The sequence below is a fragment of the Arachis ipaensis genome, chromosome B9 (assembly GCF_059453495.1).
Source record: "Arachis ipaensis isolate K30076 ecotype BB chromosome B9, ASM5945349v1, whole genome shotgun sequence".
Taxonomy (NCBI): domain Eukaryota; kingdom Viridiplantae; phylum Streptophyta; class Magnoliopsida; order Fabales; family Fabaceae; genus Arachis; species Arachis ipaensis.
In genome coordinates, this window is record NC_142444.1 from 55,845,289 (window position 1) to 55,867,558 (window position 22,270).

At 34.4% G+C, this 22,270-nt stretch overlaps 1 protein-coding gene across 1 annotated transcript; it reads right to left on the minus strand.

Moving 5' to 3' along the window:
• Window positions 1-3,425: 3,425 nt before the first annotated feature.
• On the minus strand, window positions 3,426-8,490 carry LOC107618001 (serine/threonine-protein phosphatase PP1). The gene is made up of 4 exons (XM_016319909.3): window positions 7,831-8,490; window positions 5,331-5,890; window positions 4,677-4,895; window positions 3,426-3,791 (listed from the first exon to the last, which is right to left on the minus strand). The coding sequence occupies exons 1-4, from the start codon at window positions 8,003-8,005 to the stop codon at window positions 3,768-3,770; spliced, it is 978 nt and encodes a 325-aa protein (XP_016175395.1). The 5' UTR covers window positions 8,006-8,490; the 3' UTR covers window positions 3,426-3,767.
• Between the last annotated feature and the right edge of the window lie 13,780 nt (window positions 8,491-22,270).

The window sequence follows — 22,270 nt, forward strand, 5'->3', positions numbered from 1 at the left end:
CGTGCCGAATTGGACTCTTCGCCGTCGCCGTGAGTTCTTCAATCCTCGTTGTTCCTCAACATCTTCTTTGTAGTCTTCTTTTTTTCACTGATTTTCTCCCTTTTTCACTTTGGTTTTTTATTTGTTTCCTCTGTTGTGTGTGAAATGAGTCCTTGATTATTTGTTAATTTTATTTATTCTGATTTCTGAGTTGCTTCACTTGTTTGTTGCTGATTTTTTTAATTATCAGTTAATAGTGCTATGATGCATTGTTGCACTACATTGTGTATGGTAATTCGTAATCTTCTCCATGTTTTTGTTAATGGAATACCGTGGTAACAGAGTATAGAGAATAAATGTTGAAAACTAGTGATCACATTGTGGAATTCTATATTCTGTAATGTATTTTTTTAATTATCCTCCTAATTTTGATATAATTTCAGATCCTGGATTTTGAATGCTGAATTGAATTTTGGTATAATTTTATAATGCGGAATAAAATTGATATAATTTTGGATTTTGAATTGCTGTAATTCTGAGTTTTGCTGTAATGGCTGAGGTTTTTATTTTGCTGTAATGGCTGAAATATGAAGTTGGGTTTTAAGGGGGGCAGGGGATAGTTTGTTTTGCACATCTTGAGAAAATGTTGCTGTTGAGATCGGTCCATAGTTATTTTTAATTGGTAATTTGGCATTAATTGAGTGAGTTTTGTCTAATTAAGTAATTATTGATATTATTATTGATTGTTGGTGATTGTTGATTGAATATGGATATAGTATTTTCTGCCATGATTTCTTTTAGTTATAAATTGTAATCTTTGAATTTGAATATAGAATTTTAATGATGAGATGAGATATAGTTTAGTTAGTGGGTAGGTTATGAAATTTTAAATTTTATTATTATATGAATGATTGAAAAAATTTAGAAGAAATTACAGAATATAGAATTCACATTGTGAAACTAAATATGATGTATTCTTAAATTTATGGTTGTAGTATATTGTATTTTTAATAATTTTATTTTATATTTAACTAAATCAGTTCGACCACGGTTCAATTACGGTTGGACTATTAAACCATTAAACCAGTTACTCGACCGATTTAATGACCGGTCCAGTTCTCGCCACCTTGCTAAATTCTAAGAGAATTAGGGTCTTTATTCTAGCCGTAGGAATTTTTTTTCCTTCCTGGTCATAAATTCAGGGTTTTCTTTTTGGACGTATAAGCCCAAGGTTTAAATCCATTCTCATGTTGGTTTGTTATTTTTTCTAACCTGAATTGAACACCTTAGATAATATGTTTTCAAAAATAATCGCGATTGAAGATGTTGGTTAGCGATGGGATATTCATTGTCGGAAACCCAATTAGATCCAGTCAAGTGAGGAAAACAGGCCGGGCATGTAACATAATTAATTGGTTTAAGTTGTCTAGACCAAGATAAAGTTCGGCCTGCAGCTAAAATAAAAAGGCTTTGGCTTATGGTTTGTGGCATTTTTTTTTAGGTACTAAATTTGGTTTGTTATTAACTCTGACTTAATCTAAAATCTCAAAAATAATGATATTTTTCCTGTTATAAAAAAATAATTAAAAGAAAGTTATAAAAATATTACTCTTATCCAATATACCAAATTCAATGTTTACAACAATATTTAAATTTTAAAGTATTTAAAATATACAAAAATATTTATAATAAAATATGAAAATTTAAAAAAGATAAACTATCAAAATCACCTTTGAATTTTAGAAATGTTGACAAAAATAATGCTCACTTTTGATAACGATAAAAATATCCTCAACATTATAAAACGTGTCAAAAATAATTAAAACTATTCTTTATAATAGCAAACAGCTTTTGTATTTGATAAATCACTGATATATTTTATTCAAAATTTTGTAAGAATATTTGGATAAATATATAAAAATTACATAAAAAAGATAAAAATTCGATCTCTAAATTTTTTATTTCATTTTTTAGAAGTATTTTGTCATTGATAAAAAATTGCAAAAAAAAAAAAAAATATTTCGTGTGAAATTATCCAATTTTAAGATTAAAATTCTCATTTTTCTGATCATGTTTACAAAAAATCGGATCAAAATCCAATCTTTTAAGCACTTTTTGACAATAAATATTTGATATTGGATATTTTTGTCACATTTTAAAATGTTTTGATGATATTTTTGTCATTAACAAAACTGGAAGGTATTTTTATCAATCTATTAAAAAATTGGGGATGATTTTAATAGTTTATTCCATAAAAAATTTAACAACTTTTTTAATTATGAAAAAATTATTTGTTTATTTATTTATATTCTAACATGTCTAGACAGACCTGATATATCTAATTAGACTAATTTATGAGTCTAAATCTGGTTTATATAAGTTTAGACTTTTAAAATTGTTTAGGCCAATTCTATGGTACCTATCAATTGTTGTCTAACTTTTGCCTAACTTACATTTTGTGGTAAATTTTGAATTTTTAAAAATAATTTATTTTTATATCTTTTAAATTAAATATTAATTTTTAACCTTTTTTAATAAATAAACACCACTTTTTAGACACGATAGCATTCATCAATTGTTTAAACCTGATCCTTTTTTGTGACAGGCAAAATCAGACCAGATTGAATACATGTACAGGCCTCTCACAGATCACCTAACCTCTCTAACAACAACCTCGCTCGGAATGTGCAGCACTAGGTAGGTTACCTTAGAAATTACCATCACAATTCATTTACCTTGTGTTTAGTCGTTCTATATGTTAGACTTCTCTGTTATCCATGTTTGTTCGAAACAAGTCTCGTATTTTGAATCTCTCTACTCAATAAAATTTGTTCTTGACTTCTTGCTATCTTTGAAACTTATTAGTTTTGTACTTATATAATAATTATATTGTATAATAATATTGAAGTAAGAATGACTACTTTTGGTACTAACTATCGCCGCTTTCAACTGAAAAAAAAAAAAAGACAAAACTTCACCTTAGAAAACCAAATCCGGGCGTTTATACTTGGAAAAGATACGCACAGTCAAAAGTCAAAAACAAGCGCGGGACTTAGCAGCAGCAAAAATAGCCATCAATTTTCCACCTATTGAGTTTGGTAAATAATAAAGTAAAATTGTTCAGCTACTCTACCAGTAAGAATCGAAAACATATTTTTAACCAAAGGGGTTGGTGCTCACTCATGATTCGCAATTTCGCATGACAGAAAATACCAACCCATTGTTGGGTTGTTCAAGATTGAAATATAGTAAAAGTTTTGGATAGGAGGATGAAACGTAAAGATCCATTTTCGTCTCAGAAACAAAACATCTGAAGAACACAAGAGCAAGACCTAAAAAGAAATTAACAAGGAGATTAAGCCACACCCATTACCAGCTTCAATTACTATCCACATTTAAACAATAGTTAAGTGCCTTTTCATGAAATAGTTTTTCAGCACCCCATTGACACATGCAGGTATATATCATCTTATACTTGATAAGCTTAAAAGTCACAAAAAAACATATCAGCGTACAATGAAAACAAAGGACTCAATGCAAATTTTTGTACCAGTTAGAAAAACAATGTTCTACATAGTAGTTCACGAGGATGATGATGTTTCTTTTCTTTTTTTTTTTTTACAATTCCCAAATATCATAGACGACCAAATGGTACTCAACTATCCTTTTTCTTGCAACTACTGCATCTTCTTTGACCAAGCTGACCCTGTTGTGGCAGCCAACTATGACAGCTTCGTGACCACACTGACTTCATGCATCAGCAACCCCTTTTTTCGCCAAAATTTGCTTCATACTTTTGTACCTAGGAAGGACTGCAAGATAGCAAATTGCTAATCATATCAATTATTTATTAGAAACAACAAATGATAGGAAAAGCATTTACCCACTAGTGAATCAAAATAATGTGGTAAATTGATCTAGATTCTGAAAGATCAAGAAATTGCTGGTGTTCTACATTTCACAAGGAAACCAAATTGAATGCAACAGTATCCATCATTGTGGTGAGACCATTTGAAAAATTGATTCATCCAACAAATTTGGTTGTTGCAGAACATTTTGGTTGATTTTTCAGGATAACGAGCTTTCTTTTTTCAATTGCTAAACTCAATTTCCCTAAATGTTTTCCACGTAAAAATATGTTAAGTACCAAAGGGAAGTGGAAAACCACATCTTAGAGCTAGCTATTAAGGGAGATGAATCACTCTCCTTAAATACATCAAACATCTCATACTACCCGATGTGCGACTCTGGACACCCCATAATATCCAAGTCCTTCACACAATATGACAATTCAAATTTCCCAATTATGATGGAATCTACAAAGATGAACCATATAGTACACAAGGAAAATACTTTTACAGTGGGAAAAAAAACTAGAAAAAGTTGAAGATCTGCTTCAATGTATCTTCAAATTTGTGTAATCATCACAAACACCTAGTTCAAGTATTACTATTCAAAGGAAGACTGCAGAAATAAGCCAGATTGTATGCCATGCACTTGTTTAATTTACTTTGAAAATCCCACTTTCAAAAATCAAGTCTCAGCCAGATAAAAGAGAAACCAGCAATGTCCATGAAACTGTCAGTTCATCATTAAGATTGAAATTTACCAATAGCTAAACATATCTTCATACATTTCCATCAGGGGTAAAAGGCACATGCAAATTTTGCACCAACAAATCTATCTTCCTACATTACCTTCACACCAGCTGGAGAGTTTCCTGGCTTAGCAGTTGTACTTCCAAAATTGAGCTTTCCTTTTCTATCAGCAGGCTTTAATATTTGGAAGGAGCACATTAGAGTTTCATCAACACTCATCATAGCGCCAGCATTGTCAAATTCCCCGCAATAATTGGGTGCTGAAAATATTGTTACAAGCTGTCGGTTAGCAAAGAACTCATATCCATCCTCCACCACCTGGTAAAAGCACATTACAAATCCAGTTTAAGTTTAAAGCATAACTGATCAAGATATACTACCATTCAATCTAAACTACCAGAATGCACAGCATGAAAATCCAAAAGCTTTCCAAATGGCAGTTATAAGGATAACAGCTCCAATGCATAAATGTTTCACATGTTGCATGGCAAATACAGTACAGTCTAAGTACTGGAATGCACAGAATGAAAAATCATAACCTTGCCTATGACATTTAAAAGGAGGATAGCTTCATAAGTGTGCTACATTGTACACGACAACTTATTTCGAAGTCCACAAAAAAAAATAATTTTAATAATTCTGAGAGATGGATAACCACTGCTTAAATACATTTTATAGTCATTCTAGTCATTGATACAAACTCAACCCTAAAGACATGGTAACACATTAGGCACCAAAGGCAGGAGTTATAACCTGATGAGCACGACAAATAAGATCCAAATCATGTTTCTGAAGAAACTCGGAGACCTTATCTGCACCAAATGTATATGAAACACCCCTATCATTCATTCCCCAACCTTGAACTTCTTTGCTTGGATCTGACCATAGGAGATCGCATAGCAAACCCGTATCTGGTACATCAGTTGGCCGCTGAAGATTTCTAATCTGATCCAAATTGTTCAAGTCAGGAGAAAGTCCCCCATGCATGCACAAAATTTTTTCATCAATGAGAGCTGCCACAGGCAGGCAATTGAAGCATTCTGTAAATGTCCTCCATAACCTTACATTGAACCTTCTTTTACACTCATCATAAAATCCATATATACGGTTTATAGAAGCACATTCATGATTCCCCCTCAAAAGGAAAAAGTTCTCAGGATATTTTATCTTATAAGCAAGGAGAAGGCAAATTGTTTCTAAACTCTGCTTCCCTCTATCTACATAATCACCCAAAAACAAGTAGTTGGCCTCAGGTGGTAATCCACCATACTCAAAAAGCCTTAAAAGATCAGAATATTGACCATGTACATCACCTGAAAAATTGACATAAATATAATTAATATACATTAGCTACTAGAAATCTTTTGACTATAGACAATAATACAATATTTGGCGGTAATGCTAACATTGAGGAGTATAATGCATGAATCATGCCTACATAAATTCAAATCTTTGTAATTTTGATTTATCAATCATGGTATTTAAGCTGCGTACATAAAATGAATAAGTAAAACTTAAGTCTTGTTTGTTATAGAAAAGTACCATTCAAGCTCAAAGAGAAACTTAATAAATGATGATGACATTGAAAAGAGAATTAGTGTAGAATCTATTGGGGAAAAAAGGGCAAAACTTTATCCTAGGTGGTTTTATCATGCATGGCGGATGGACTAAATCTTAATAAGTAAAGTTGAGTGCAACAAAGTCAAGGTAGCTCAATAGTTAACCAGTGGTAGAGATTAAAAAAATATATATTACTGAAACCATTAAAAAAGGATAAGATTTATATTTAAATGATTTGTACACTGGTATACTATGCAATAGGACACTAGCATTGCATTATATAATCATGACCGTTGTAGCCAACCCCATGCAGTGGGAAAAAGCTTAGCTGCAATTTTTATTGTTGTAGAATTCAGCAATAACAAATAACAATGTATCTGTTTTGTCCCAATACTTAAATTCTAACCTGGGGTTTACTGGTAAGCATAATATGAAGCAAAAACAAAGCATCCGGCTAACAAGATAACATCACTTTTATGTAAAAGAAATAAATTTTATGTGCCAAAGTAGTTAGCTACTTAGCTTAAATAATAAATATATTACACAATCCTATAAAAGCAGATATATCATTCCTGAAATGGAAAAGTTGGAACTTGGAACTTATAAATAAAGGATCATAATACATCATTTGAGTTCTCAAAGTCAAGTTTTTCACAAGAGCAAGGAAGTGCATACTTTGACTTTTACATGTTGGAGGATACAAATTGAGTGTCTTTTTAACGACACTTCAAACTGCATCTGCTAGGCAAGCTTAATCTAAGCAGGAAATGATATAGAGAATGCAAAAGAAGCTCATAGCTAAGGTGTACAGCAACAAAAAGCCTTGTCAGATAAGGAGCTAACCGGATCAAATGATGCTGTTGTATCTTAAGGCTATGGTGTAAAACAGAAAGAGTGTGAGGGGATGGTAATACCATCTGTGTAAACTTTGAAAAAAAAAAAAAAAAAAAAAAAAAAAAAAAAAAAAAAAAAAAACCCTAATAAAAGGTATCCAATGTTTCTTTCACTCCCAATAATACTTCTACAACTTCAACAACTGAGAGGCTTTCCAACATCTTACTTTAAAATCTTTAATTGAATTAACTCGTGTTCAGTTTACGTTGCTGTATATCCTTACCTTTAGCATCCGGCTATAGTTAGATTGCCACATATTTTAACCAAGTCTAACGTCTAAACTATTTAATTTCCAGTTCACACACAAAAACAAAAACCAAAAAACAAACAAGGCTTAATATGTCAAACCCCGCCATGCTCATATGAGAGGCATCTCTATAATATCATCAATAGGGTTTAGCGCCAAAGTTAGAGCAATTATACATCTTAATCACAAATTTAACCGTATTACCAGAGCCACAACGTCATCAAGGACAAAGAAAAACACTAGACAAAGTTCAGTCAAACCTATACTTCACAAAACTTCACTGGTAAACCAATTTACAACACACAGAGAGAAAACAGAAACATGCAATTTAGATAGCAAATTTGTAATAAAAAAAACCCACAGATAACCACCCAAAAACAACAAAATAAAAAAGGTTCATGTAGCAGCCAAACAATCAAACCAACTTTCCAGAATCACCAAACAACATAAAAAAGTCACTCAGATCATAACGGACCCAAAACGCGAAGAAAACCCCGTGGGACCCAAGATTTGAAGCACAGATCTCATAACCAAAAACTAAATTAAGTTTACCGCAAATCTTAATGGGGGCTTCAAGCTCCAACAAATTGGGCTGCTGCAAGAAAATCTCTCTGGAAGCGGCACACAGCTGCTTGATCTCCGATTCCGAGAGCTGCACCTGCTTCCCCGGCCTCCCCCGAACTTCCAGCAATCGGTTTATTATGTCGTCCACAACCGCTTGCTCCATTTTCTTCTTCACCACCAAACCCTAAAAAAAAGTCAACGCCTTTTCTTTTTCAATTTGTTTATCTAATTTTTTATTGGCTTTGAATGCGGTGTTGGTGGTAATGGAAAGGGTCGGATTTGATGATGACGATGATGAATAGGAGTGGAGCGAGTGAGCAGATAACTATAATACTAATAGTAATAATGATAATGATAGCATGCAAAAGGAGACGGTGGAGGAGGAATCAGAGCGGTGTCGTTTTGGTGGGAGGGGGTTGCCGTTTTGGGATCGGAGGGGAAGAAGGGAGGGATTTGGACATTGGTGGGTGAGGACGAAGAAAACCAAAAAACGGGGGAGGAAGAAGTCAGGTTGGGTTTCTAGAATCTAAATTGTGAATTATCGAGAGGGGGAATGAATTGGAAAAGGGAAAGCGGGGATTGGGATTTTTGTTGAGTAGGTTAAAGAAAAGACGGGGAGAGAGACTAGTGGAATGGGGGTATGTGGATTATTATTATTATTATTATTATTATTTTTTTTTTTTTTTTTTTTTTTTTTTACGGTGCACAAGAATAATTTTCATTCGTGAATAGGATCTCTTAGATCCAAAAGAGTAAGATTACAAATATATTTTTATGGTATTTTTCATCTATATTTAATTCGGACTAGTAAGAGCATATTTAACTAATGGAAAAACTTTACATCTATGTAAAAATTATATGGATGTTATCCAAATTTTTTTCACTCCACGTCCCACACATTCGTTTGTGTGACAGGCGCCTAATCCTAACATATATAACCTAATCCTTATTCTGCGTCACTAACCTTTCTCAACGTAAACCTTTCCATACAACGTCAACCTTTTTCGCGTTCTTCTTCTTCTTCTTCTTCTTCTTCTTCTTCTTCTTCTTCTTCTTCTTCTTCTTCTGTTTTCCTTCTTCTTCTTCAACCTAATTAAATTCGTTGTCCTTTATTCGCTTTTTTCTTCTCTGCATTATAGATTTGGATTGACTTCAACGTAATTAGCTTCGTCGTTCATCTTTTTCTTCATTTTCTTTTTCGATCTGCACTTCTAAATTGAAACAATGAATGAATCAACTTCAAATCAATTGAATGAGTGTGATTTGGACAATTCTTCCAAAACATATCAATTTGATGAGGTTTGGATTATTGAATTTTGAATCTAATTCAATGGAATGAAATTGCTAATTTTATTTGAAGAGAATTGAATGGATTGAGGTGATCTTTATCTGAATTGAATTGAATTGAATTGATAATATGTAACTGTGAGTGTGAGTAACTGTGACTAACTGTGAGTAATTGTGAGTAACTTTTCGGTTCGGTGAGTAATAAAGAGTTGATTCACCATGTTCATATTTTCGGTTCGGTAAGTAGAAAGGAGTCTAAAAAAAATTGGACGAATATATTCTGTTTTATTCCCTAAGCACTATATAATTGTTTCACCGTAATTAAGATTTCGGTTCACCATAATTAAGATTTCGGTTCACTATGCAGACCAGCTGTGTTGTGGATGAAAAATTTGTTCCAAAGGTGGGAATGATTTTCAAGACATTAGAAGAAGCTGGAAAGTTCTACAAACATTATTCCAAACTTGCCGGTTTTTCTACTAAAATAAGGAACACAACTCGGGATGGAGACAAGATTAAGAATCAACTAATTGTATGCTCTAGAGAGGGGAGGTGGAAGTCAAAGATATTTCTAAGTTTGAAGACAAACCTTTCAGCTGGGTTAAATTGTCCGGCCAGAATTTACATACACATAATGAAGGATGTTGGTCTTTGGACAATTTCCAAAGTTGTTTTGAATTACTCACATCCTTGTTGTCCAGACCAGGTTGAGATGCTCAAACAATACAGGGAGCTTAGCATGTTCGTGCGTCGCACCATTGAAACCCACAAAGAAGCCGGAATCAGTGTTCAGGGTTCTCGTTTTAGTGTTTAGAGTTTAGGGTTTAGGGTTCAGGGTTTAGGGGTTCAGTGTATTTATAACTTTCGGTTCGCCCAGTGTATTAATTTCTGTTCACTGTGTTCTTTTGGAGTTCTAATGTATTGGTAAATACAGTAATTGCAATCACTGAGAACCTGGAATAAAACAGCAACCAGACAGTTCCAACAGATATATAATTATTAACATTTGATACATACATTGATATTAAGAATAGATATATACATTAACATTGACACATATACATTTGAAAGAAGCATTGTTTGCTTTTTTAACAAGTTATACAAAATATGTACAACTACTATATGCATTGTTTGATACATACATTGACATATATACATTTGAAGTATGCATTTTTTGCTTTTTAAACAAGTTAAACAAAATATTGTTAATTACAACTAGTATATGCTATTTGCTATCTAAATCTCCAGATGTGTATTTACAATAAGGGCTGGAGAGGAAAGCAAATGGCTTGGTGAGTCTTATTGCTTCAGATTCTGAAATCACTTGGTCTCTGATTTTGTTTATTTCATGCAATAAAAGATTTAGACCATATTAGTATCTGAAGTCATCAATGTCTTTCTGCATTTCAATTGAAATGAATTGGTTACATAAGAAATGAACCCAAATGAAATAAGAACAATATCATTTAAAGCCCTAATCATAATGTAAAAATGCAATCACAATACCCATAAACCCTAAACACATTAAATATCAAGTAAATCAAAATCACATCAAATAACAATAAATTTCATTTAAAGTCCTAGTCATACTATAAAAATGCAATCACAGTTACCCTAAACCCTGAACAAATTAAAAGGAGCCCACCGAACCGAAAAACATTCACTTGGTGAATCAAAATTATATGAGCTACCGAACCGAAAATTGTTTATGTGGTGAATTTTGTTGATGAAATTTCAATCAACAAGAATAGTATTTATGCATGGAATAAAACTATTAAACAGAGTAACAACCAACTTCAAATCTCTAGTTACAATATCAACTTAACTGAATGAAATAAGAAAAGAAAGAAGTTTATTAATTTAGAAAGTACTTACTTGTGTCCAAGCTTTATATTTATATCTCTTCCCGCTTTTTATTTTTTGTGGATCTATTATTTCGAGCCATTTCATCACGAATATTCCACAATCATAGCTAAGCAAGAATTGAGTATAATATGATCAATAGTATATAAAATAAAACACATTAAAGATAGCACTATAGAAGAGAAAGATTCTTACTTTGTACGTTGACCATTCAATTGGATATACTCTGCTTCCTCTCCCAGTCCATCCTCCATTAAGGGTTCCGCCCCAGCTTACACCCTCATCTGGGAAATTATTAAACCCTGAAAGAGACAAAAAAAAAAAAGTAAATAAACAGAACCAACAACAGTCAACCAAACTCCTCTCATGTACAGAATAATTTGAATAATTTACAAGAAAATAACTTACAACAAATTTGTTCAGTTTCTTTCTCGAATCAGGTATATCTTCTGGCTTCTTGTTGATAAGGTCAAGGACATAGAACTTCTTTTTGTTTACATCAGCAATCCACAACCACCAATGCCCTCCATTGCAAATTGGGACAAATAGCTGAAGTTTTGGAAAATTATAGAATATTTCAGTCGAAACAATAGCAAACAAGAGAATTATCAAAGAATTTTTAGAAATTTCAACTTACAAATGGATGCGATACAAGTTTCCTTTTGTCAAGAAACTGGCGGTGGTGGGCATACTGCTTAAAATCAAACCTGTAGGCTTTGTTTGTCGTCTTATAGTGTACTCCATGCCATATGTTCCCAACATAAAATTCTGTAAAATGAACATCAGTTAAATCACATTTCACTGAATCGAACACAAATCATATGCTGAATAAAACGTGAAAAATATTCAATCATCAAGAGAAAAGTTTTCTTAATACAAAAGAACTCAACAGAAGACATAAGAATCAGGTGAACCAATATTTACATTCCGACCGAACCGAAAAGTAATCAGTAGTGAATGGGAAATTTAGCTTACCACAATATCCTGCGGAACAATGTATATTTGTTCTTGATACCGCTTAGTTTTTATTTCATTGAGAATCATGCTGTGCATACTAACCACCTACAGGATGAAAATTTATGAGATATACTATATAAGAGTGTTTAAAAAAATCATTAATGTTAACGCAATTGGAAAAGAATTTACCATGGCATGCACATATTCTTTGGGTATTAGAGACATGAAATATTCTCTTAATCCCTCGTAGAGTCCCTCATGTTTCAAGACAAATATTGGTTCATATTCATTGGTACCATCTTTTGTTTGTTTCACATGTGTCATCCAATGATAACACTTTTCGATCAGCTTGTTTGTGATTTTTGTCTTTTTTTACGGGATTTTGTAAACTTGAGCCGCTGTTAAAGTTGGTTCTGAAGATGTTCCTTCAGCAAATTTTATTGCTGCTGCCACTCCAGCATCTACCACCGCCTCTGCTAGGATTTCAAGCTGTGAATCACTCTCTTGAGAGGGCTGAGTTGGTTGAGATGCTGGTGGACTTATCCCAAGGCTAAAGGAAGGCCTTTCATCTTCCCTTTCCTTAGGTTGAGCAGCACTGCAGAATGATAGATATTTAACAATGATATTAAATAAAAATGATATTTAATCACTATAGTGAACCGAAATCCAAACAAATAGTGAACCCAAATCCAAACTTACAGTGAACCGAAATTATATTAAACAAAAATGATATCAAAGAAAAGCAAGTAACATACTGATAAACCACTATTTTATGGTTTATCCTGTGCTTAATCTAGTGGATTTTATCCATTATTCTCACACTTATGCATACAATTCGCATGTTTTACATTTTCCTTTCTGATTTTGTGCTATGATTGAAAACATGCTTCTTTGGCCTTAAAAGTTGCTAATTATTAATCCTCTCTTATTACCATTCGATGCCTTGATATGTGTGTTAAGTGTTTTCAGGATTTATAGGGCAGGAATGGCTTAGAGGATGGAAATGAAGCATGCAAAAGTGGAAGGAATACAAGAAATTGAAGGAATTGCTAAAGCTGTGTAGCCTGACCTCTTCGTACTAATTTGACCATAACTTGAGCTACAGAGGTCCAAATGAAACAGTTCTAGTTGCGTTGGAAAGCTAACATCTGGGGCTTCGCAACGATATATAATTTGCCATAGCTTCCCCGAAGATAGGTGACACGCACGCATGGATCACGCGCACACGTGACCTGGCAAAAATCCAATCCACGCTCACGCATGGACGACGCGAACGCGTGCCTGTCGCAGAGCACAAAATGACGCGTACGCATGACTGACGCGTACGAGTGACAAGGAAAATTCACAAATGACGCACACGCATGACCCACACACACGCGTGACGGACACCACATGCAGAAAATTGCAGAAGTTGCCCTCAGCGATTTCTGGGTCCTTTTTCGGCCCAAACCCAAGCCCAGAAACACAGAATAGAGGCTGGAGAATGAGGTAATCAAATCATTCATTCAACATACATTCCATAATTCACAATTTAAGGTTTTATATGTAGTTTTAGAGAGAGAGAGGTTCTCTCCTCTCTCTTAGGTTTTTAGGATTAGGATTTCTCTTAGTTTATGGTTATTTCTTCATTCCAGGTTCAATATTCCTTTACTTTAGTTTCTCTTCTACCTTTATTCATTCTATTACTTTAGTTGATTACTTGATGTTGCCAATTTGATTTATGAATTTCTATGTTTAAATTAATTTTCTATTTAATATAATTTGAGGTATTTCAGATTTAAGATTGCTTTATTCTATTTATGATATAAATAATTTGGATTTTTTCCCTTTTGGCTTTGGTTGAGTAATTGGTGACACTTGAATTGTCAAATTCAGCAGTTGATTGAAAATTGGAATTCGCTGATTAATTTGAATCCCTCTAAAGCTATTCTTTCCATAGGAGTTGACTAGGACTTGAGGAATCAAGTTGATTAGTCCGCTTGACTTTCCTTTATTTAGTAAGGGTTAACTAAGTGGGAGCAATAAACAATTCTCATCACACCTGATAAGGATAACTAGGATGGGATTTCTAGTTCTCATACCTTGCCAAGAGTTTTTCTAGTAATTAATTTGCTTTCCTGCTATTTAATTTCCCTATTCAACCTTTTAAAAACCCATAAATATACATTTTTCCATAACCAATAATAAATCATAACTTCCTGCAATTCCTTGAGAAGACGACCCGAGATTTAAATACTTCGGTTATTAATTTTATTGGGTTTGCTTAAGTGACAAACAAGTTTTTGTACGAAAGAATTTTCTGTTGGTTTAGAAACTATACTTACAACGCGATTATTTTTATAAAATTCCTTACTAGCAGAAAATCCTATCGTCAAAATGGCGCCATTGCCGGGGAATTGCAATTGTGTGCCTTATTATTGGTTATTGTAAATATTTTATTTTGCTTATTTATTTGTTTTTATTTTTGTTTTTTTTTAATTTTTATTAGTTACCATGAGTTCTCACCCCCGTCGCTTTAAGTTTGGTTCTAATGTTGTTGAATGGAATGGAAGCTATAACAGAAACATGCATCAAGGTCGAAACAATTACAGATGGAAGGAGCCACGATGATCTGATCAACTCTATCAGCAACAACACCTTCCAAGATACCATGGACAACGACCATTCTACAATGCATGCCAAGACAATAGTCATGGTGGACCCTTTCGTGACAAACCACCTCCACCAATTTACTATGGTCAAGAGCCATTCTGAGGTGCGTACCAAGATGATAGATATGGTGGACCCACTTTTAGTTACCAACAAGCCCCATCATATGCCAATGAACCACCACCTCAACATAGCTTTGAACCACCTTACTCACAAGCCACCTACAACCATTCACCTCCATATGACCCTAACCTTTATCCACCCCAATTCCAATCCAATTACTCCCACGAACCACCACTTCCATATGCACCATGTCCACATCCATCGACCCAAGAATCACAGGCTCACCTCAAGGAAACAGTAGATCAATTTCATGCAACCCTGCATCAACTGGAACAAGCGATAAACCAATTAGCTTCCCGACATTCGGGCACTCAAGGAACTCCCATGGCTTCATGTGGAGAATCTAATGAAGAACGTAGTATGAAGGAGACACTAGAAACTCCAGTTGATAATACGGAGCATGATTTTGTACTGGAACAAGTAGAGGAAGCTGAAATTATCAAGGAAGAAGAATTCGTTGAAGACTTAGGAGACGCTGAACCTCCATGGGAATCAAGAATTATGGAGAATTCCGCCAAGAAATTTGCAATAGATGCTAAGGAGGATAGTGCACAACCCCCAAAGCATGTACCTTATGAAGAAATGGACGGAACAGATCAAGAAGCAAGTTTTCTTGGTAGTGATGATTATGAACCAAGCTCTCCTAATGATGAACCTGCAGTCACAATTGAACTCTTTGAGCTAGAAGAATCTTCCCCGAGCGAATAAGAAGATGATGCGGAGGTAGACTTTTCTCAACCCCCAACTTATGACTTGAGTGATGAGGAAGAAATCGAAGACTTTGATCAAGACGTGGTTGCAGTTGAAGAGGTTTGTAAGGAAGTGGAATTATTCACAGAAGAGTACAAGGAAGTGGAGCTTGAAATACCACTGGAAACACCTCCCCCAAGGCCATTACCACCCAATACAAACTTCAAGTGGGTGAAATCATTAGCCTTTATCTTCACCTTTCCACTTGAATATAGTTTGCTTGAGACCGATGGCCAGCTTAGAGCTCTTTGTGGCTTTAAGAGTAAGCGGGAGATGGTTAGTAATAGGAGTTAGCACCAAGGTTCAATACGATTTCACGCTCCAATTGGAAGTGCAAGGATTGGTACAGAGCTCGATTGAATGGGTCTCGGAAGATGTTTGGGTATCTCAGTGAGAGTTCAAATTACTTATCACCCTGTTGGAACGAAGATGGTCAATAAGAAGACGGGTACAAAAGCAAGGTTTGGGACCCCGGAATTCAGTCTAGCAATCAACACTCTTGGGGACTTGTCACTTGCTTAATCTTGCTTGAAGGATCTTTGCGCCTAGTTTGGGATCCAGGAGACCATTGGAATTACAAACATTGGTGGGGATTCCCGGATGAGTTCAAGCACAAGCCACCATAACAGGGAGCTCATCAAATGTCCAACTTAAGGACTTTAACTAAAAGTGTTAGGTGGGAGACAACCCACCATGGTATGATCGTTCTTTTTCAGTCTTAGTTTTATTTTATTTTATTTTATTCTTAGTTCTATTTTATTTTATTTTTCTTAGTGTTCATTCATAATACCTACATCAGCATTTGCATTCTGCATACTGCATAAAAAAAGGGGAGAAAAGCGCATTCCACGCGTGCGCGTGAATCACGCGCACGCGTCACATGCGACGCTAAACCTTACAGAAAGTCACGCGGGAGCTGTGCAGGAAGGGTGCCTTGCGCACGAGCCAACCCACGCGTACGCGTGGGCGACGCGTGCGCGTCACCCGTATTTCAGTCACCCCACGCGTAAGCGTACGCTGCTGACGCTTACGCGTGCGTCACCAGATTGGTGTCAATGAGTGATTTGGCCGAAAGTTGTGCTGCCTTGGTGCTGGTATTGTGCGTTTAGCATAACCAGTGGTCACGCGTACGCATGACTGACGCTTACGCGTCACTAGGATTCTTGCTCAACCACGCGAAAGTGTGGACGACGCTTACGCGTCGCTTCACATATTCCATTATTCTCCTTTTCTTTTCTCCTTTCTCCTTCTTTCTCTCCCCTTTCTTACTTTCTTTTTCTTCATCTCTTTAACTTCTCATCCTTCTTTTCTTTCATTCTATTTTACTTAATTTATCTGCATACTTTTATTCATTACATTTTAATTTTGTACATATTTTTATTTTCTTTTCTAAATTTATTATTTTTCCGTTGGTGTTAAATTTTCTTATTTAACTGTTGCATCTTCTCTTGAATTATTCTGGTGCTTCATGACTTGTTTTATTCTGATTGGGTAGTATTATTTAAAATCAATGCTAATCTTTTATGATACTTGTACTCCTCTTGCATTGATATGAACTTATACTGTCTTTCATTACCCACACTCCTCCCCTTTGTTGCAAATTTTACACCACTGGTATGCCATGTGCTTATATTGTTTTCTCACTTGCATGTTGTAGCTACCATGTAATTGAGACCCCCATTATTTGGCATTAACCCACCCATACTTTGTTTATTTTCTTCTCTTTATTTCTGGGTTACTTTTCTTCTTTTTCCTCTTCTTTCAGGATGGCCACCGAGGAAGGGAAACGGAAAACCTTTACATGAGCAACAAACAAGTTCCATATGCACAATCTTTGGAGAAAAACATCAGTATAGCAACCCGTCCACTTGCACATCTCAGCATGCACCGAGGACAGTGCAATCTTTAAGTGTGGAGAGGTCGATACCGATCTCCATGGGTTAGTTATTTTCTTCCCAACACCAATGTCTTATTTTCTTTATTAGTTCATTGTTGCATTTACATGTTTGATTGCATGTTTTCTTTATTTTGTGCATATTTTACCACTGCTTGGTTAAAGTAATGAGTTTCTTTTTAAGACTTTATAGTATTTCACAAATTTAAATTTAAATTTTTGTTTTAAAACTTGTTTGAAGATTGTAAATTGGAACATAGTTTATAGCTAAAAACACACAACCCGTGAGATTTGAGCTTAATTACATGGTTACACTATTTAACCATAATATTTTAATTCTTATGTGTTTACTTCTCTATAATTGTGATCTTTATTTTGTTCCAGTCTATATGTCCATTATTTAGTGTATTTACATGCTTGCATATGATTGAGGTCATCATTTGTTTTTGCTCACTTATCCCAAATAGCCTACCCTTCCATTTACCTTTGTTAGCCACTTTGAGCCTTTTTAATCCCTATTTGTTCTATATTTAACCACATCACTAGCCTTAAGCAAAAAAATAAGTAATCACCCCAATTGAATCTTTGGTTAGCTTAAGATAGAGATTGTGTATCAAATAAGTGTGGGGAAACTGTGGGAACATGGGTTAATAAGGGAATATGTTATGTTTTTACTTTGATAAAATATTGGAAATTTGGGTACCTACTCATGTGAGACCAGAAAAATTAAAAATCCATGTGCATTGATAAGTTATGTTTATTTTTCTATTTAAAAAAAATCCAAAAAAAATATTCAATAAATAAGTAAATAAATAAGGGGACAAAATTACCCCAATGTAATGTTAAGTTAATGAAAAGATTAATGCATATGTGATACAAATTAAAAGAAAAGTTGATGCATGAGTATGTAATACAAAAGTGGGAATTTTGGGTAGCTAGGCATGAATTTAAAAGTATATAGAGTATGTATAGGTGAAAGCTTAGGTTAATTAAAGATTCATATTTCAGCTCACTTAGCCATATATATACCTTTACCTTTACCTTGGCCCCATTACAACCTTGAGAAGACCTCATGATATTTGCATTGGTACATTAAATATTTGTTGATTGGTTAGGTGAAGAACAAAGTTTAGAAAGCATGACTAGAGAAGAGTAGAGTGAATTACCCTATACATTTGAGTGATTAGAGTGCACACACACTACTAGTGACGGTTCAATCCTTGATTCTATATTCCCTGCTTTGATGAGCTGTCTTCTTACAAGTTTACTTGTCTTTTATTGTATAATTTGAATTAGTGAAATTTGATTTATGTTTGTCTTGAAGAGCTTATTTACTTTTAACCAAGAAGGTAGAAACATCTTAGCATGTAGCTGCATTCATATAGATAGGTTGCATTTCATACATTCTACCATTCCTCTTCACTCTCTTATAGCTTCTCTTGAGCTTAGCATGAGGACATGCTAATGTTTAAGTGTGGGGAGATTGATAAACCACTATTTTATGGTTTATCCTGTGCTTAATCTAGTGGATTTTATCCATTATTCTCACACTTATGCATACAATTCACATGTTTTACATTTTCCTTCCTGATTTTGTGCTATGATTGAAAACATGCTTCTTTGGCCTTAAAAATTGCTAATTATTAATCCTCTCTTATTACCATTCGATGCCTTGATATGTGTGTTAAGTGTTTTCAGGGTTTATAGGGCAGGAATGGTTTAGAGGATGGAAAGGAAGCATGCAAAAATGGAAGGAATACAAGAAATTGAAGGAATTGCTAAAGCTGTCCAACCTGACCTCTTCGTACTAATTCGACCATAACCTGAGCTACAAAGGTCCAAATGAGGCGGTTCTAGTTGCATTGGAAAGCTAACATCCGGGGCTTCGCAAAGATATATAATTTTCCATAGCTGCCCCAAAGATAGGTGACGCGCACACGTGGATCACGCGCACGCGTGACCTGGCAAAAATCCAATCCACGCTCACGCATGGACGGCGCGAATGCGTGCCTGGCACAGAGCACAAATGACGCGTACGCGTGATTGACGTGTACGCGTGACAAGAAAAATCCCCAGATGATGCGCACGCGTGACCCACGCGCACGCGTGACGGACACCACATGCAGAAAATTGTAGAAGTCGCCCCCAGCGATTTCTGGGCCATTTTCGGCCCAAACCCAAGCCCAGAAACACAGAATAGAGGTTGGAGAATGAGGTAATCAAATCATTCATTCAACATACATTCCATAATTCACAATTTAAGGTTTTATATGTAGTTTTAGAGAGAGAGAGAGGTTCTCTCTTCTCTCTTAGGTTTTTAGGATTAGGATTTCTCTTAGTTTATGGTTATTTCTTCATTCCAGGTTCAATATTCTTTTACTTTTGTTTCTCTTCTACCTTTATTCATTCTATTACTTTAGTTGATTACTTGATGTTGCCAATTTGATTTATGAATTCCTATGTTTAAATTGATTTTCTATTTAATATAAATTGAGGTATTTCAGATTTAAGATTGCTTTATTCTATTTATGATATAAATAATTTGGATTTTTCCCCTTTTAGCTTTGGTTGAGTAATTGGTGACACTTGAGTTATCAAACTCAGCAGTTGATTGAAAATTGGAATTTGCTGATTAATTTGGATCCCTCTAAAGCTAGTCTTTCCATAGGAGTTGACTAGGACTTGAGGAATCAAGTTGATTAGTCCGCTTGACTTTCCTTTATTTAGTAAGGGTTCTCATCACACCTGATAAGGATAACTAGGATGAGATTTTTAGTTCTCATACCTTGCCAAGAGTTTTTCTAGTTATTACTTTGCTTTTCTGCTATTTAATTTCCCTATTTAACCTTCCAAAAACCCATAAATATACCTTTTTCCATAACCAATAATAAATCATACCTCACTGCAATTCCTTGAGAAGACACCCGAGATTTAAATACTTCGGTTATTAATTTTATTGGGTTTGCTTAAGTGACAAACAAATTTTTGTACGAAAGAATTTTTTATTGGTTTAGAAACTATACTTACAACGCGATTATTTTTATAAAATTCTTTACTAGCAGAAAATCCGATCGTTACATGCCTGTCAAATGATGACAAGATTAGAGTTTCTTTTTCTGACTGCTGTGCCGCTTGAGGTTCTTGTGATTGTTCTTCATCAGAAACTTGATAGACATCAGCATCCTTGAAAAACTCTTCAATAACAGAGCTTGTAAGAGACCCTGTAACAGCCTGCTTTTTGGGTTCTGGAGGGCAGCTATAAGAAACAGAAGAGAGTCCAAAGACAACAACACATTCAATTCTTTTCTGATTTCAACTGAACCATAATTAAACCATGTATAAGCAGTAAACATTATTGATATTTATATAAGTAGTAAAACTTACACATCAACAGGTTCTTCTTGTTTGGATTGTTGCGCTGTTGATTCTTCGCAGGGCTGTTCCAGAGGTCTGCTTCATTAAACAGTAAACATTTCTATAATTATCCCAAACTATTATCATATTTAACAATGATATTTAACAGAAATTACACTAATCATTGTAGTGAACCGAAAACCAAAGTTATACTGAGCCAAAATCCAAACTTACAGTGAACCGAAATTATATTAAACAAAAGTGATATTAAAGAATTTAATGCTTACACATTAACATGTGCTTCTTGTTCTGATTGTTGTTGCACCGGTGGTTCTTGGGCTTGTTGCTGTTGTTCTTTTGCAGGGCTGTTGCATTAAATAGAAAATAGTTCATTAACAACCGTTAAAATTAATAAAAAGAATTTTTATGTGAAACTTACTCTTTCTTAGAAATTTCATACACATAGTCATCTTTGAATAAGTCTTCAATTACAGAACTCTTAAGAGATACTGTAACACCCTACTTTTCAGCTTCTTGAGGGTAGCTGTAATAAGCAGAAGAGAGTCCAAAGACAAGAACACATTGAATTCATTTCTGGTTTCAACTGAACCATAATTAAACCATTTATAAGCAGTAAATATTAAACAAGATTCATGTGGTGAATAAATATTTATTAACTTACTCATTATTAGAAGTTTGTTGTGTTTTCTCTTGTGGAGGGACATAGATGAAGTCATCCTTCATCAACTCTTCCTAAACTGAACTTGGAGGAGACAATGCAAGAGGAGGTCTAAGGAATGTAAACAAAAATAAAGTTAATGTTGAATAATTAGAATTTGTTTTGAAAAATAGGAATTTGCACATTGAAAAACTCACTTCCAAAGGTTCAGAACGAGTTTGTTGTTGAAACTCAATGATTTGTACTTCAGATTCAGGTATAGCTCTAGTGACATTTAAACACAGTTTTCTTGTGATTAATTAAACAAAAATTATTAACTAAATCTAAAAGAGTAACATAAATATTTTTAACTTACACTTGTAGAGTTTTAGACATCTTTCTTGGGAAGATTTTCTTTTTTCTAAAATATTTGATCGGGCTTTCTGGGGTATTTTTCCTAAAAGAAAATAACAAATTAAAATTAGAAACCAAGATTAAAAGTAGAGGTCTAGAAAGATATTAAATTCATTTTTGGGCAACCACCGAACCGAAAATACAATATGCAGTGAACCAATTTACCTGGTATTGCTCGCAGCATTTACAGAAGGTGTAGAGCTTCCTTGAGTCTGTAAGACTTGCTCACTATCCATATTTACAGTCGGCACCCTAAGCAATATAAATAAATATTAGTAATTGAATCTAGAGGAATTAGAAAAGGTTGTAGCAAAAGTAAGCAAAGTAAGAAAAAGAATTCAGGAATAATAAACTGAATCTTACGTTTGAGAGAAATCATTTTGTGCCTGTGGAGAGTCAAACTGATCCGGAGCAATGTTTGTTGACTGAGCTCCATAATTTCTTTTCTTTGATCTTTTTTTCCCTTATCATCTCCAATG